At 42.3% G+C, this 17,512-nt stretch overlaps 1 protein-coding gene across 4 annotated transcripts in view; it reads right to left on the reverse strand.

Moving 5' to 3' along the window:
* PTPDC1 (protein tyrosine phosphatase domain containing 1) overlaps positions 1–17,512 on the reverse strand; it is a 78,470-nt gene that overhangs the window by 17,453 nt on the left and 43,505 nt on the right. For 2 of the 4 annotated variants that reach the window (XM_073644523.1, XM_073644524.1), the window contains exons 2-4: positions 5,023–5,112; positions 1,448–1,619; positions 30–110 (exon numbers count right to left, since the gene is read on the reverse strand). In XM_073644523.1, the coding sequence (XP_073500624.1) occupies positions 30–110; positions 1,448–1,619; positions 5,023–5,104 (335 nt within the window). In that variant the 5' untranslated portion in view covers positions 5,105–5,112. Of the gene's footprint in view, positions 1–29; positions 111–1,447; positions 1,620–3,753; positions 3,992–5,022; positions 5,113–8,100; positions 8,252–17,512 lie in introns of those variants that run through there. The other 2 variants (XM_073644522.1, XM_073644525.1) reach the window with 2 other exon arrangements.

Below are 17,512 nucleotides of genomic sequence, written 5' to 3' on the forward strand. Positions count from 1 at the left end.
TCCAGATCCATATTGTATTATACCGTTACCTCTGAAATTGCTTAATAATGTTATACTTTTCTAGAATTTCCGTGGATGGTCTCGCCATTGCCAGTATGTTTTCTGTGATCCTGAAAGAAGCAGAAAGTCAAGTTGGCTCTTTTTTTCTCTATTTATTACGAAGTAAAAAATTGCATTGATTTTCCAGATTTTAGAAAACACCTATTTCCTTGGCTGCAGTTTTCTGTAAAAAACAAACAAACAAACAGTGCTTTACTCACCTTCCCCGGGTCTAGCCGCTGCTCCCAGTGTCTGTTATTGTCGGTATTGCTGACATCATGTCGAACACACTGCAGACAATCAGAGTGCTAGTTCCATCAACTCGGGCAGAGCCGCTGAGCTGAACAAAAACAGACACTGGGTGCAGCATTAGACCTGGGGAGGGTGAGCAAAGCACATGTTTTTTTTGTTTTTCGTTTTTTTAACAAACTGCGCTGGGTGAAAAGGTCTTTTTGGTTTTCATTGTAAGTGATTCCATGCTGGAACTCAGAGAACGCAGCTCCAAAATGCCTCAGTGGCCGTGCAAGTTTGCCACCACTCTATTTAATGTCTACAGTGCATGTCAGAGCCGCATTCTCTGTTGCGAGTCGAGGTGTTACGTTTCAAGTTTGGACATAACCTGTAAAGCAGATCAGATTTCATAATGCACATTGCTATACTAAATAAATCAGTTAGACCCGATGAGGCTGGTGTACTTACTTTGAAATCCATTTCAGAATGGCGGTATAGTCTTCTTTCAAAGTTTAAACTTGATTTCCAACCACCTAGCCTGATTGACAGCCCCTCAGACTATGTGCGCACGATCAGGAATTGCTTGCAAAAATTTCTGCACCGCACAAAAAAACACACCAAAAACGCACCGTGTGCACATAGCCTCAGTGTCCCTGCTGCTGTTGAAGTATTGTGCTGACCAGTAGAATTTTCTGCTGACAAACTAAATACACTTGGATTGTCCCTCTTTAGCTGGACTTATAAAATGATCATTTCAATATTAGGATTATACTAGCCGTTCTGAAATGGATTTTTATAGTAAGTACACCAGTCACATCAGGTCTATAAAACAAAAATGTATTCAATAATATTTGCAGTTTGTATTGTAAGATCTGATGACGGGTGACAGATCCACTTTAAAGGGTTTGTCCACTTTTGAAAATCGGATCCCTCAAGCTTAAAGAGGTCGAAGATGATCGCTGTCTCCTATTTCAGGCTTAGTCACGCATACCATCTTATCAGTGGATCACTTCTCAGAAAACCCATTGAAGAAAGTTTGTCTGGAAACCCAGTAGAACGTTTTACATTTCCCTGCAGCGCCCCCACAGGCTGAATGAAGTATTACAAAGCTCCAATAGCAAGATCCATGTAAGGACACAGATATAGAATGCCAATAATGAGCAATCACTGAGCTTACCAGGAGGAGTACAGTCCTTTAATGACTTGTTCCTCATCGCTCCACCGTGCCGGGTTCTCATATTTACAAGCACGACCTCCGCAAGTCATTGAACACTGCATGTGGCCGGGGATGACATGGCGCAGGCGCTCCCCAACTTTGGTGTATTTTGATGTTGGACGTCTTGCGCTTCCTAAGTCAAGAAAACATAAAGAAATGTGGATCATTAATTAGGTAACCTAAGAGCGCTCCAGTTTTCATACATGTGTTTCCCCAATTCAATGTTCAAGAGAAGAATATTCGGAGCCATTTTGGAACTATTAAAGGAGACCATTCATTATTGCATTTGTCTGGTTTTTTATGTTTTTTCGCCTCTTTTAGCAGAACACATGACTTTTTGAGCTAAAAAGGTGCAAAACAGCTGAAAGACAAAAATAAAGAAAATTTTCTATTTTGCGCAAAAATTCATGAACCGCTAGCGTCCTTCTTTTTTTTTTTTTAATAAAGTAGCACCCTAATGTTAACCAATGTATCTGCTTTGGTAGCAGGAAGTGTATTAAAGAAAACTTCTTCACTTGCCATAAATTATGTAATTTTTTCTTTTACCTGGTGTAAATGCCGCTGTTCTCCTGAATCCGGCGATGTTTTCCTTTTGTTCCTGCGCCTCTCCATTCCTGAGATATGGGCCCTTTTTTACTGTATGTGAATCTATTAAGCCAACTGGGCGTGGTCTGAGAAAACTCCCACGGAAAAGAGGTGTGGCCACACTCACGGGATAAAATGACACAGGGAAGATGGGGTGATATCTCAGGAATGGAGAGGCCCAGGGACAAAAGAAAAATATAATCAGATTCAGGAGAACAGAGGCATTTACACTAGGTAAAAAAGTTACACATTTATGGCAAGTGAGAGGCAAAAGAAAGAGGAAAAGAGAGAAAAAGATAGAGAGAAATAGAAAAAGGTAGAGATAGTGAGAGGGAGAAAGAGAGAAAAAAAGAGAAATAAAGAGAGAGAGAAAAAGAGAGGAATAAATAGAGAGCGGGAGAGCAAGAAAGAGAGAGAAAAAGAGAGAAAGAGAGCGAGGGAGAAATAGAGAAAGAGAAATAGAGAGCGGGAGAAAGAGAAAAAAAGAGAGTGAAAAAGAGAGAGAAATAGAAAAAAGTAGAGATAGTGAGAGGGAGAAAGAGAGAAAAAAAGAGAGAAAGAAAAAAAGGGAGAAATAGAGAGAAAAAGAGAAAAAGAAAGAGAAAGCGGGAGAGCGAGAAAGAGAGAGAAAAAGAGAAAAAAGAGAGAGCCAAAGAGGTAGAAATAGAGAAAGAGAGGGGGAGAGCGAGAAAGAGAGAGAAAAAAGAGAGAGAAAAGGAAAGAGGAAAAAGAGAGAAATGGAGAAATAGCGAGAGGGAGAAAGAAAAAAAGAGAGAAAGAGAAAAAGTGAGAGAAAAAGAGAGAAAGGGAACGAAAGACTTTTGCAGTCCTCTAGCCCTTACTATTACCATACTACAGCACCAAAGTTCGGGTCCCCATTGACTTCTATGGGGTTCAGGTTCATGTTGGGGTTGAGTTTCGGTACCCAAACCGAACTTTGGACTAAAGTTCGCTCGAACCTGACGAACCCGAACATCCACAGGTCTGCTCATCCCTATGCTGCTGTTCCCAGTGTCTGTTATTGTCTGCAGTGCTGATGTCACATTGACAGCACTGCAGCCAATCAATGAGCTCAGCAGTTCAGCCTGAGTAGAAGGCACAAGTTTTTCAGAGCTGCTGAGTTCATTGATGGTCTGCAGTGCTGTCAACATGACTTTAGCACTGCATACAATAACAGATACCGAGAGCAGTAAGGGAGACTCATGGCTGGACCTGGGGAGGGTGAGTAAAGCAGGGTTTATTGTTCTTTTCTTAAACATGCAGGGGCTTTCTGAAAATGGAAAACCCTTTTAAACCTTCAAGAAGGTGAGAGATGTACCCTGGTTTGGTTGCAGGGGAATACGGGAGGTAGCGCTGCAGATTTAGTTGTGTAAGTGGTACAGTTAAGCCGCACATTTCACATTTTACACTGCGGATTGACCGGATCCCAAACAAATCTTGGGAAAGACTTGACATTTCCAACATCCCAACAGGACAAATGAATCCCACTTCCCAAACCCTGGATCATGATAGACATGTCCTCAAAAATAATATAAAAAATATATATATATTTAAAAAATAATAATATTTAAAAAATAATAATTTTTCTAACAGTCAAAATAAGTTAGAATATAATAAACAATCAGACGTAGGGAAAGTTAAAAAAAAGTTATATTGAAAAAAAAAAAAAAAAAAAACTTAACTTTTTATCTGGAAGACACCTGCCGCCCCTTCTTCTGTGCTGATGGATGACATGGCCACCATAACCCTATGAGTGGAGGAGGACAATACCTCGATGGCGGAGCCGCGCCGTCGCCGGATGTCAACAGCAGAGGTAGAATATCTGCGGCCATGGAGAAAGTTACTGACGATATTCATAGCTGAAAGTCTCCGTGGCGGTGGCTGCATGGTGTGCCCGGTATAGCCAGCTGTGCACTGACCTGTCACACAACTGCCGGGGACTGCACAACTTACTGGGAAACGTGCGGACGGATTTATAGCATCTTACTGCACCGCACCATAGGCTGAGAGGTTTCTATAGAAACCAACAATTTGCTCATTGATGGTATTAAATCATACGTCTGTGCAGCACCGGCTCCATGAGTGCACGCTTATAGCAGAAGCCACCGGAGCCTCGTAGTGAAGGTACAACCTGCCAGCAGGGCAGGTAATGAAGGAGATGACCGGCTGTGCTGTAAAATCCAGAAACCGTCATCCCTTCAAGCTGATTCTGTTTCCCATTGTTACGTAAAAACGACAGTGAGCTTTAACCCTCCCCTTCTTATAAGAACTATAACTTATTTATTTTTAATTTTTAGTATTTTTTTTATTTATTCATTTAATATTTTTGGTATTTCTCTTATTTTTATTATTTATTTTTACTTTTTATTTCTTTCTTTTTCCTTGGATATAAATCATACAAGGACTTGTTTTTTTTTCTATTTATTATTTTTATTATTTCTTTTATTTATTACTTTTTAATCTTTCATTTTACCTTCAACATAAATCATACAAGGACTTTTTTTTTCTATTATTTATTATTTTTATTATTTACCGGTATTTTATTTTACTTTTTTATTTTTCCTTCGACATCAGTCTATTCATTAAAATTATTGTTAAGCCTTAGGTATTCCCAAACTGTGAACACTCTCCGGTGCCAGGTGCATGACCACAATTATGTGATTTCCATACATATAGTCACATGCCGACTAGACGTGTGCGGATCTGCTCAATGCAAATGTATTGCCCGAGGCCAGATACAGTCTAGTTGGAATGTGGCCCGGAAGTATGCAAATCGCATACTTGCAAACACATGACTGCCTGCTCCTGGAGAATCCTGACAGTGCACAGTGCGTGTGATCTGAGGGTTCACAAGTCTGCAGTCAGAAACAGTGACTGCAGACTTGTACCCTAAGGCCCAAAAACTCTTATAATTTCTAGTAGTAATTCTCAATGGATATGAAGGCGAGTACCTGAACTCATCGTCGCCTGATGCATGTTGTTTGCAGCAGTACAGCACAGCAAATCATTCTGAATCAGGATCCCAGACGCCATTGCAGCCACTGAAAAACAGAAAAATAAAAATTCATAAGAATTTTAAATGAACAAAACTCTTCAGTAAACTAAAAGAGACAAATAGTTTTGTGCACGTCTGACATTATCAGTCCGAGCATGGACGACGATGTCCGAAACGGCCATAGGACTCCTTCCCTGAACTTTGACTCGTAGGAACATATGAGGCTGATAAGTTTGGGTCAAGCGTACCGCAGCCAGTACTGGCGTCTCGCAGCCAGTCCAGGCGTCCCGCACCCAATCGAGGCGTCCCGCACCCAGTCCAGGCGTCCTGCAGCCCGTCCAGGTGTCCCGCAGCCCTTCCAGGCGTCCCACAGCCAGTCCAGGCGTCCCGCAGCCAGTCCAGGCTTCCCACAGCCAGTCCAGGCTTCCCGCAGCCAGTCCAGGCTTCCCGCAGCCAGTCCAGGCTTCCCGCAGCCAGTCCAGGCTTCCCGCAGCCAGTCCAGGCGTCCCGCAGCCAGTCCAGGCGTCCCGCAGCCAGTCCAGGCGTCCCGCAGCCAGTCCAGGCGTCCCGCAGCCAGTCCAGGCGTCATGCAGCCAGTCCAGGCGTCACGCACCTAGTCCAGGCATCCCGCAGCCAGTCCAGGCATCGTGCTTTGTATTTGCATTTTTCTATGCAAACTGCCAGAATCAGACAGCAACAAAAGTTGCAGTCACTTCCAACTTTTTGTGGATGACTCTTTGCAAAAACATTAATTTGCAGATTTTCTCAGGCCTTTTTTTTGTTGGAAAAGTGACAGTCACGAGACAGCTCCTAGTTTTATGAATCACAGTTTCCATATAATTCTCCTATTCTTTAGCATAATGTTATATAATGAACATTAGTCAGGCTGCTTATGCAAAGGAAAGGATAACAGCAAACTGGTGGGCTGCAAGGAATTTCTGCACTCTGTCTATGAGCGAACGTGGGCAAGGGAGCACAGAATCATTGACTATTATGTGGGACTGAGCGTGGGGGACGAGCAGTGACACTTCCATTGAAATTGGAGGACCTCTACACATGATGCCTCACGTCCTTCAGGCTTTAGTTTCCTATAACCGCAGTCGCTCGTGTCTGCTGCCACATTGCTACAGCACAGATTGACAGGATGAATTGCACCGCTATACTAAACGAATGACGTGAACAGTTAAAGGAAGTGTGTGTGTTTCCAGTATGGCCACCTCTGAGGGAAAGTTTAGTCTTTTATATATGTCTAGAATTAATAAAAAAAAAAAGCTTTATATATGAGACATTTGCTATACTATGCTTTACTAATTAAAACCACATAAAGAAAAATGTTCATTTTTAACATTTTACTTTCTGATGGTAGAATGTTTAATTTTAGTTCCTGTAGCACATGATTATGGAAACGGCCATCATGTCTCAGCACTTACAGACACGATTTACTGCAGCCACATGGATCATAGGAAACAATAGTCTGGAGTTATGTATTGACTTCTATAGAAGTTTTTCTAGGCATGCTCTATGATCTGTGCAGAGGTCACTGTACAGAGAGGGGGAGGAGAGGAGCTGGGTGTATGGATTTTGGATGATCTGTCATTGAAAGTTTCTCTGAAATAATGAGATGATGGCTTAAAAGTGTCAACTTACAGAATTAAAAAGCCATAATGCTAGTTAATTATTTGATTAATGATGGGCAGGACAAAAGTCAAAGGGAAGCCTGCCATTGCGGTAAAAAAAAATGCAAAGTTTGAATGAAACCTAACAAGAATGTGCGTCTTGCCGGCTGATGTGTACATCATACTGTATGTTGTAATATTAGGATATGCTCACTATACATCATCACTTAGTCAGTTATGCTATCATGTACATTGGGATCCTGCAAAAAAACATATATATACTGCGGGGTACACTTTTTTGTCACACTAGTTCTCAACGGCAGAAGGTACATACAGGTTAGAGATATGTTTGGTGGAATACTTTAAAGGGGTTGTCCAGGATTTAAACACTGATGACCTCTCTGTAGGATAGATTATCAATATCAGATCAGTGGGGGTCAGACTCCCGGCATCCCCACCAATCAGCTGTTATCTGCTCTGTTATCTGCCGGATATAACAAATACATGGTGCAGGTACGAAGCTGTGCTGTTCCGGCTTCGTATATTTATTACATCCATCGTCACCTGAGCTGATCAGTGGGGGTGCCAGGTTTAGGACCCCCACCAATCTGATACTGATGGCCTATCCGTGGATAAGTCATCAATACATTAGCCTTTAATAAACCCCTTAAAGTGCGTACCCAAAAGCAATACACTTAAGGAAAGCAATAGTAAAAATGCTTTAACTTTTGACAAATACGGTGCCCATTAAGGCACAAAATTGGCTAGTAACTATATATCTTAAGATTTGATCATTGATATCAAATTGGTTGGGGGTTGACACCAATCAGCTGTTATCAGCAAGTACAATGACTAATGGTGCATTAAAACTGCCAATTATGGTGAACGTGCGTTCCTAGAAATGCTCGTTTCATAATAATAATGCAGTCTAAACAGGCTGCCAGTCATCTGACAAACGAGCAAAACACTTTTTCGTCGGGTGAAATGATTTTTTGGGCTCCGCAAAAAAAAATCATTGTTCTCGGCAGCACGTCGACCTGTGTTGCTGAGAACAATGGCAGCCTGTTTGCATAGAATGATGTATTACAGTGCCGTCTAGCTGTGAATTCAGGCTATTAAAAGACCACCAATCGGGAAAAGTGGACAGTTGGTGGTCGTTTATCGCTGCACATCATGCACCTTTAATGGTCAGCATACTGTCCTTGTGCACACAACCTAAAACAACGTTCATGTGAACACAGCCTAAAACAACGTTCATGTGAACACAGCCTAAAACAGCCTATTCAAGAACATTCAAGCAATTTAACTCCAAACCATGACAGCTGGAGATCTAACCTAAAGTCTCTCTACTTTGTCCCGTATCCTGACAAACTAATGACCCTTAATGTCCCAGTTCTCCATAATAAAATTAGGCTCACCCCAATGTCGTCTTTTTGTCGAGTGTTTGAAGGCTGAACGTTTAGAAGACATTGTTGAATATCTCTTGTACGGTCAGCATTCACAAATGCATCTTCACTTCTGAGAAGCTTTTAGCATCCACAGCAAACAATCGTCCCATTGTCCCCCGAGCTCTTTTAGCTCAGAAAGGCCGCATTATTCCCTGAGCCACGACTGAGCGCGCGTCATGGCGTGACGTGTCTCCCACACGCCATATTGACAGTCCTCCAAAATCATTATTGCCATCTTGAATTTTTTTATTAACAGATTTCGGACTTCTGAAACCAATCAATGTCGCTTTGTTCTCTTTCCTCTAGAGGATGAGGGTTATATCCATGTAATCTTGTTCCGTATAAGTCAAGGATCCTAAAGTCAACACGTCTGATCTATGAGAATTAACTGTAAACCCGCAAGTTGTGTAGCTACACAAAAGGCCACACAAAGCTGGGCTTAAGTCACCAAGGTAATATATTGCAACATCCTGAAAAGGATCTTTCCCTGGAGAGAGGTCAGAGGGGAGCGGCAGCGTCGCTGTTTATCAGTGTTGTACTCAACCATACTATATTTGACAATTGGCTGCATGTAAAACTGGTGCATACAAAAATCGAAGTGATCAATTAGACAAATGTTTTTTATTTTCCAAACTGATGAAATCTGACCCGTTGATCTATTTTCCTTCACTTTTCTCCCGTTCTAGTTGATACATTTCGCCTTTGTGTCTGATTGGCTATTATCTACTCAAATTTTTAACTGGTATTATTCGTTAACGCATTTCGAGGTAATCCAATCTCTTCATCAGGACAAACCACAATGATCATTGTGGTTTGTCCTGATGAAGAGGTTAGATTTAGTGGCGTAACTATAGTCTGATGGGCCTTGGTGCAAGATTTGGACCGGGCCCCCCTCACCATTCTGAATATATATATGCATCCTCCATCCTGGTATATATGTCCCTCATCGTGGCCCCATTCTGGTATATATATCCCCCATCCTTGTATATGTCACCCGTTCTGCCGCTGTTCTTTAACGTATAAAAAAAAATAAACCATTATACTCACAAGGGGCATACATAGAAGTCATGGCGCTCCATAGAAGAAGAATATTGCCCCCCATAGTCCTCCATATAATATACTGCACAGCTCGTAGTCCTCCATGTAGTATAATGCACAGTCCATAGTCATCCATAAAGTATAATGCACCCCTAAGACATTCATAGTAGTATAATGCACCCCAAAGACATCTATAGTAATATAATGCACCCTCATAGTCATCCATAGTAATATAATGCACCCCCATAGTCATCCATAGTAATATAATGCACCCCATAGTCATCCATAGTAGTATAATGCACCCCAGAAATCCATAGTAATATAATACATCACCATAGACATCCATAGTAATATAATGCACCCCATAGACATCCATAGTAGTATAATGCACCACCATAGACATCCATAGTAGTATAATGCACCACCATAGATATCCATAGTAGTATAATGCACCCCATAGACATTCATAGTAATATAATGCACCCCCATAGACATCCATAGTAATATAATGCACCCCCATAAACAATCATCGTAATATAATGCACCCCATAGACAACCATACGAGTATAATGCACCCCCATAGACATCCATAGTAATATAATGCATCCCCATAGACATCCATAGTAATATAATGCACCCCATAGACATCCATAGTAGTATAACGCACCCCCATAGACATACATAGTAGTATAATGTAACCCATAGACATCCATAGTAGTATAATGCACCCCCATAGACATCCATAGTAGTATAATGAACCCCCATAGACATCCATAGTAATATAATGCACCCCCAGTCATCCGTAGTAATATAATGCACCCCCATAGTCATCCATAGTAACATGTCATCCATAGTAATATAATGCACCACCATAGACATCCATAGTAATATAATGCACCCCATAGTCATCCATAGTAGTATAATGCACCCCAGAAATCCATAGTAATATAATACACCCCATAGACATCCATAGTAGTATAATGCACCCCATAGACATCCATAGTAATATAATGCACCCCCATAGTCATCCATAGTAATATAATGCACCACCATAGACATCCATAGTAATATAATGCACCCCATAGTCATCAATAGTAGTATAATGCACCCCAGAAATCCATAGTAATATAATACACCCCATAGACATCCATAGAAGTATAATGCACCACCATAGACATCCATAGTAATATAATGCACCCCATAGACATCCATAGTAATATAATGCACCCTCATAGTCATCCATAGCAACATAATGTCATCCATAGTAATATAATGCACCACCATAGACATCCATAGTAGTATAATGCACCACCATAGACATCCATAGTAGTATAATGCACCCCCATAGTCATCCATAGTAATATGATGCACCACCATAGTCATCCATAGTAATATGTCATCCATAGTAATATAATGAACCACCATAGACATCCATACTAGTATAATGCACCACCATAGACATCCATAGTAGTATAATGCACCCCATAGACATCCATAGTAATATAATGCACCCCCATAGACATCCATAGTAGTATAATGCACCACCATAGACATCCATAGTAGTATAATGCACCCCATAGAGATCCATAATAGTATAATGCACCACCATAGACATCCATAGTAGTATAATGCACCACCATAGACATCCACAGTAATATAATTCACCCCATAGATATCCATAGTAATATAATGCACCCCCATAGTCATCCATAGTAACATAATGTCATCCATAGTAATATAATGCACCACCATAGACATCCATAGTAGTATAATGCACCTCCATAGACATCCATAGTAGTATAATGCACCCCATAGACATCCATAATAGTATAATGCACCACCATAGACATCCATAGTAGTATAATGCACCACCATAGACATCCATAGTAATATAATGCACCCCATAGACATCCATAGTAGTATAATGCACCCCCATAGTCATCCATAGTAACAATGTCATCCATAGTAATATAATGCAACACCATAGACATCCATACTAGTATAATGCACCACCATAGACATCCATAGTGGTATAATGCACCCCAGACATCCATACTAGTATAATGCACCACCATAGACATCCATAGTGGTATAATGCACCCCATAGACATCCATAGTAATATAATGCACCCCCATAGACATCCATAGTAGTAAAATGCACCCCCATAGTCATCCATAGTAATATAATGCACCACCATAGTCATCCATAGTAATATAATGCACCCCGTAGACATCCATAGTAGTATAATGCACCACCATAGACATCCATAGTAGTATAATGCACCACCATAGACATCCATAGTAATATAATGCACCCCCATAGACATCCATAGTAATATAATGCACCACCATAGACATCCATAGTAATATAATGCACCCCATAGACATCCATAGTAATATAATGCACCCCCATAGTCATCCATAGTAACATAATGTCATCCATAGTAATATAATGCACCACCATAGACATCCATAGTAGTATAATGCACCACCATAGACATCCATAGTAGTATAATGCACCACCATAGACATCCATAGTAGTATAATGCACCCCATAGACATCCATAGTAGTATAATGCACCACCATAGACATCCATAGTAGTATAATGCACCACCATAGATATCCATAGTAATATAATGCACCCCATAGACATCCATAGTAGTATAATGCACCCCCATAGTCATCCATAGTAACAATGACATCCATAGTAATATAATGCACCACCATAGACATCCATAATAGTATAATGCACCCCATAGACATCCATAGTAATATAATGCACCCCATAGACGTCCATAGTAGTATAATGCACCCCCATAGTCATCCATAGTAATATGATGAACCACCATAGTCATCCATAGTAATATAATGCACCCCATAGACATCCATAGTAGTATAATGCACCAACATAGACATCCATAGTAGTATAATGCACCACAATAAACATCCATCTATCTATATAATTGTCTTATCCCGTCTGTCTGTCCAGGAAATCCCGCGTCGCTGATTGGTCCGGCCGCGGCCAATCAGCGACGCGGCATTTCACAAAAAGATGGCGGCCGTTAGCGGCTGATCTGCCACATGGAGGTGAGCGGCGATGCAGCCGGGAGATGAAGCCGGCTGCTCGCAGCATACGTCCCCCGACCGGAGGCGCCGCTGACACCCATGAGGCTACTGTCGGGAGATCAGCGGCTACGGCCGCTTATCTCCGGATGGTATAAGTGACGCACCTCCCCTCTCCTCCACTCCCCTCCTCTCTCCTCCCCTTTCCACCTGTCCCTCCCCCTGCTCGCTCAGGACCCCGGCACCCAGCGCCATACTTACCCCTCCCCTCTCCTCCTCTCCCCCCCCCCCCCCCCGCTCGCTCAGGACCCCGGCACCCGGCGCCATACTTACCCCTCCCCTCTCCTCCTCTCCCCCCCCCCCCCCGCTCGCTCAGGACCCCGGCACCCGGCGCCATACTTACCCCTCCCCTCTCCTCCTCTCCCCCCCCCCCCCCCGCTCGCTCAGGACCCCGGCACCCGGCGCCATACTTACCCCTCCCCGTGCCTGCACAGCAGCTCCTGTGTCTTCCGCTGCTGCTGTGTGACGTGTCAGGTCAGAGGGCGTGGTGACGTCTTTACACCGCGCTCTCTCCTGACCGGTCACAGCGCACAGCGGGAACATGCGGGCTACGCTGGAGTCCAGAGGAGCAGCTGACAAGTGAGGTGAGTATTGGATATTTTTTTTTTTTTTTTTTTTATTGTATGGGGCCATAGGGTATTAAATGGTGGGGTGGGGAAGTGTGACATCGTGGAGGGGCCATTATAAGAGAAGGGGGATGTGACATCCTCCATGGGGCACTATGGGGGGGATGTGACATCCTGCATGGGGTATTATATAGGGGGGATGTGACATCCTGCATGGGGCATTATATGGGAGGGGGGGATGTCACATCCTGCATGGGGCACTATGGGGGGGATGTGACATCCTGCATGGGGTATTATAAGGGAGGGGGGGATGTCACATCCAGCATGGGGCATTATAACGGACGGGGGATGTGACATCCTGCATGGCGCATTATATGGGGGGGGAGTCACGTCCTGCATGGGGCATATTCTAGAATACCCGATGCGTTAGAATCGGGCAACCATCTAGTAGTAGTATAATGCACCACCATAGACATCCATAGTAATATAATGCACCCCCATAGACATCCATAGTAATATAATGCACCACCATAGACATCCATAGTAGTATGGCCAATGATTTTTAAAAATATATAAATACTCACTGTTCCTTCGTTGTGTCCTCTTGTGAAGCCAGCAGGACTTGGCGTGTGACGTCACTGCCATGTGCCCCGTCACGTACAAGCAATGTCAGTTGCTGGCCTCTGATTGGCCGGCAGCGTGTATTGAGGTGCGCGAACCCGCGGACCACAATACACTTCAGCAGTATGTCCGAGGACGCATGTGAAGCTGAAACTTTTGTTGGCGTCAGTGGGCCCCGGCCCTCACTTGCCAGGCCCGGGCGGTGACCGCTGCAACCACAGTTGTTACGCCGCTGGTTGGATTACTTCAAAAAGCATTGATGAATAAAACCGCATCCACACACCTTTTGGTTTCCTATTGCATATCAGATCTCTGGCAGCGCGGCTTTACACCCACCAGATCTTCCAGCATTTCAATCCTTACTACCCGATGCCGCTGCAATGAGAGTGGCTCACAGGAAAAAATAGCAACATGATCAGTATAACAGTTTATAGTGAAATGCTTGTACACTTCCACAAAAGTTATTGCTACCAAATAACAGGACTATATAGGACAAATCGTCATAGCCAAGCATATAGACAGAACGAAAAAAAGACGATCAACAGTCCAAGTATATACAGGTGCATCTCACTAAATTAGAATATCATCAAAAAGTTAATTTATTTCAGTTCTTCAATAGAAAAAGTGAAACTCATATATTATATAGAGTCATTACACACAGTGATCTATTTCAAGTTTTTATTTCTGTTAATGTTGATGATTATGGCTTACAGCCAATGAAAACACAAAAGTCATTATCTCAGTAAATTAGAATACTTTATAACAACAGCTTGAAAAATGATTTTAAAATCCGAAATGTTGTCCTACTGAAATGTATGTTCAGTAAATGCATTCAATATTGCATCAATTACTGCATCAATGCGGCGTGGCATGGAGGCGATCAGCCTGTGGCACTGCTGAGGTGTTATGGAAGCCCAGGTGGCTTTGATAGCAGCCTTCAGCTCGTCTGCATTGTTGGGTCTGGTGTCTCTCATCTTCCTCTTGACAATACCCCATAGATTCTCTATAATAGATTCTCTATGGGGTTAAGGTCAGGAGAGTTTGCTGCCAATCAAGCACAGTGATACTGTTGTGTGTAAACCAGGTATTGGTACTTTTGGCAGTGTGGACAGGTGCCAAGTCCTGCTAGAGAATGACATTTCCATCTCCAAAAAGCTCCTACATGCAGAATAACGGGCCCCACATAGTCCTCCATGCAGAATAACGGGCCCCACATAGTCCTCCATGCAGTATAACGGGCCCCACATAGTCCTCCATGCAGAATAACAGGCCCCACATAGTCCTCCATGCAGCATAACGGGCCCCACATAGTCCCCCATACAGAATAATGGGCTCCATATAGTCCTCCATACAGAATAATGGGCCCCACATAGTCCACCATACAGAATAACGGGCCCCACATAGTCCTCCATACAGAATAATGGACCTCACATAGTCCTCCATACAATATAATGGGCCCCACAGTCTTCCATACAGAATAATAGCCCCACATAGTCCTCCATACAGAATAATGGGCCTCACATAGTCCTCCATACAGTATAATGGCCCCACATAGTCCTCCATACAGTATAATGGGCCTCACATAGTCCTCCATACAGTATAATGGGCCTCACATAGTCCTCCATACAGTATAATGGGCCCCACATAGTCCTCCATACAGTATAATGGGCCCCACATAGTCCTCCATACAGAATAAAGGCCCCACATAGGGGTGGTGGTTCTGGTGTTGCGGGCCAAATATAACCGCCCACGGGCCAGAGTTTGCCATGTATACTCTGGACTACCTCCCAACCACATATTGCAAAAATGTATACATTTCCTTCCTTTTCCTTCGGCAGCCTAAGTCTGATTACATGAGCAGTGTGCTTCTTTCGGGACTTCGGGCCAAATTCATCATTTACGATTTATTGAAGTCACTTTTCTTTTTGTGCAAAATGTATGGAGAATAAGGCGCAAATACGAGTGTCACTAAAAAGGAGCAAATTATTCCAGAAAAGTAGCGAAAGAACAATGATGAATTGGGGTCTTGCATTTCTTAGAGGTTGATCCTCTGGCACCGATGTGCCTCTATTGCGCAGGCCTTTTTCATTGGTATGATTGCGAAAATACATGAGATAGGATAGGTATGACTCCGTGTCAATCACTGGATATGGAGGGTGTGTTTAGAATCAGAGGGCTTATTCATCATGTGACTGCGATATCACCAAACAGGACTCAAAAGATGTTTTTTCGGTCTTTTCACTGTCTGTAGCCCCAAACCCCTGATAAAGCCTGGTGAAACATGTTGGTTGGGGAGGAAAGTATAGCGTAATATGATTAAGTATTAGGATTCATCGAAATTGGGCAGTGTTCTGCCAGAGCTTCCATCAAAAATATATCTGAATAACTATAGGAATCTACTTAGAGATCCATTTCGGTATAAACCATTTCTGGAGGGTTTTTTTGAATGTACGTTGATAATTTTTTGGGCTGCCATTTTTAATGACGAAAATGGTGATAGAGCAGCAAATTATAGGTAGTAGTTTGCCTTCAGGTAAAAACTATGCTCATGTTTTGTACATTTGTTGCACCTATAATCCTGTCCACGTAATAGTCCTATGTAAGTGTTTATACAACAGTACCAACAACAGAGCACTTATATGACCAGTGACAGTACATGTCAATGCCAGAACATTGCTGTAAACGGTCTTGTACAGTCATTGGGTGTAACAATCTCCAAATAAATCACCGCATAGTCTCTTTCCGTTAGGCCTCATTCAGACATCAGTTTTTCCATTATAGCTTATTGGACTTGTTCACCTGTCCACGGTTCTGGCGGACCGAGTGTCCAAACAAAAAAAAAAAAAAGAAAAAGACTAATGAATGATTTTTTTTCTTCACATGTGAACCATCAATCTGTATGTAAAAAGGAAGGAAGACTTAAATCGTTCCAGCAGCTGCAGGACCGCTGCAGACTGTGATTGCCGGCCTCAATCAGGGGACTTCAGCCGTGAGTCATCACTGACCGATATACACAGACCACGGAACGGCCCGCGCTGGATTCAGATAGGTGCCAGTAGGCGATTATCACTTAGTAAGTTATTATATATATATATATATATATATATATATATATATATATATATATATATATATATATATATATATATATATATATATATATTTTATACACCACTGGTAAAATTGTAATTTTGCTTAGAACGACCCCTTTAAGGTTATTATATCTTAAACACGCTGGATTATTAGATCCTTGAGTCAAAATGGATTATTGTATAAACAGGATGGATTTAATGACCTTAATTCATCCACCAGACAAAACGCACAATCTAAGTTGTACCAACGCAGGATTAAAGGGGTTTTCCCCATGAACAAAAGTTCATTTTATTCACTAGATCTTGGAATAATAATAAGTTCCACAATTGGATGTCATTAAATAAAATGTTCCTGTGCTGAGATAATCTTATAAATGTGTCCCTGCTGTGTGCTGTGTAATGGCTGTGTCTGACCGTGCAGGGACATAGTCTGATCATACCACAGCTCCTGGGCAGGGGAGGAAGCAAAAGAGTATACAGACAAGACAGCAGGAGATCGCAGCTGATTCTTTATGTCAGGTAAAACATTTCCCGGTCTGCTTTTTAAACATGGTTTTACCTCACAGAATCAGCTGTGAACCCCTGCTGTAATGTCTGTATACTCTTTTGCTTCCTCCCCTGCCCAGGAGCTGTGGTATGATCAGACCATGTTCCTGTACGGTCAGACACAGCCATTACACAGAACACAGCAGGGGCACATTTATAAGATTATCTCAGCACAGGAACATTTGTTTTAATCACATCCAATTGTGGAACCTATTTTTATTCCAAGATCTAATGAATAAAACTAAACTTTCGTTCGTGGGAAAAACCCCTTTAAGTCAAACAAAATTAATGTGAACTAATTATCCAGCAAAAGAGATAAGAAAGTATCATTATGCCCTCAGTACAAGTAGACAGGTAAATGGGTAGCTAGGGGGTTGCCCACTATCAAATGCCTT

Source organism: Phyllobates terribilis, unplaced genomic scaffold (assembly GCF_046119375.1).
Source record: "Phyllobates terribilis strain yellow unplaced genomic scaffold, ASM4611937v1 Scaffold_8__6_contigs__length_399053987, whole genome shotgun sequence".
Classification (NCBI taxonomy): Eukaryota; Metazoa; Chordata; class Amphibia; order Anura; family Dendrobatidae; genus Phyllobates; species Phyllobates terribilis.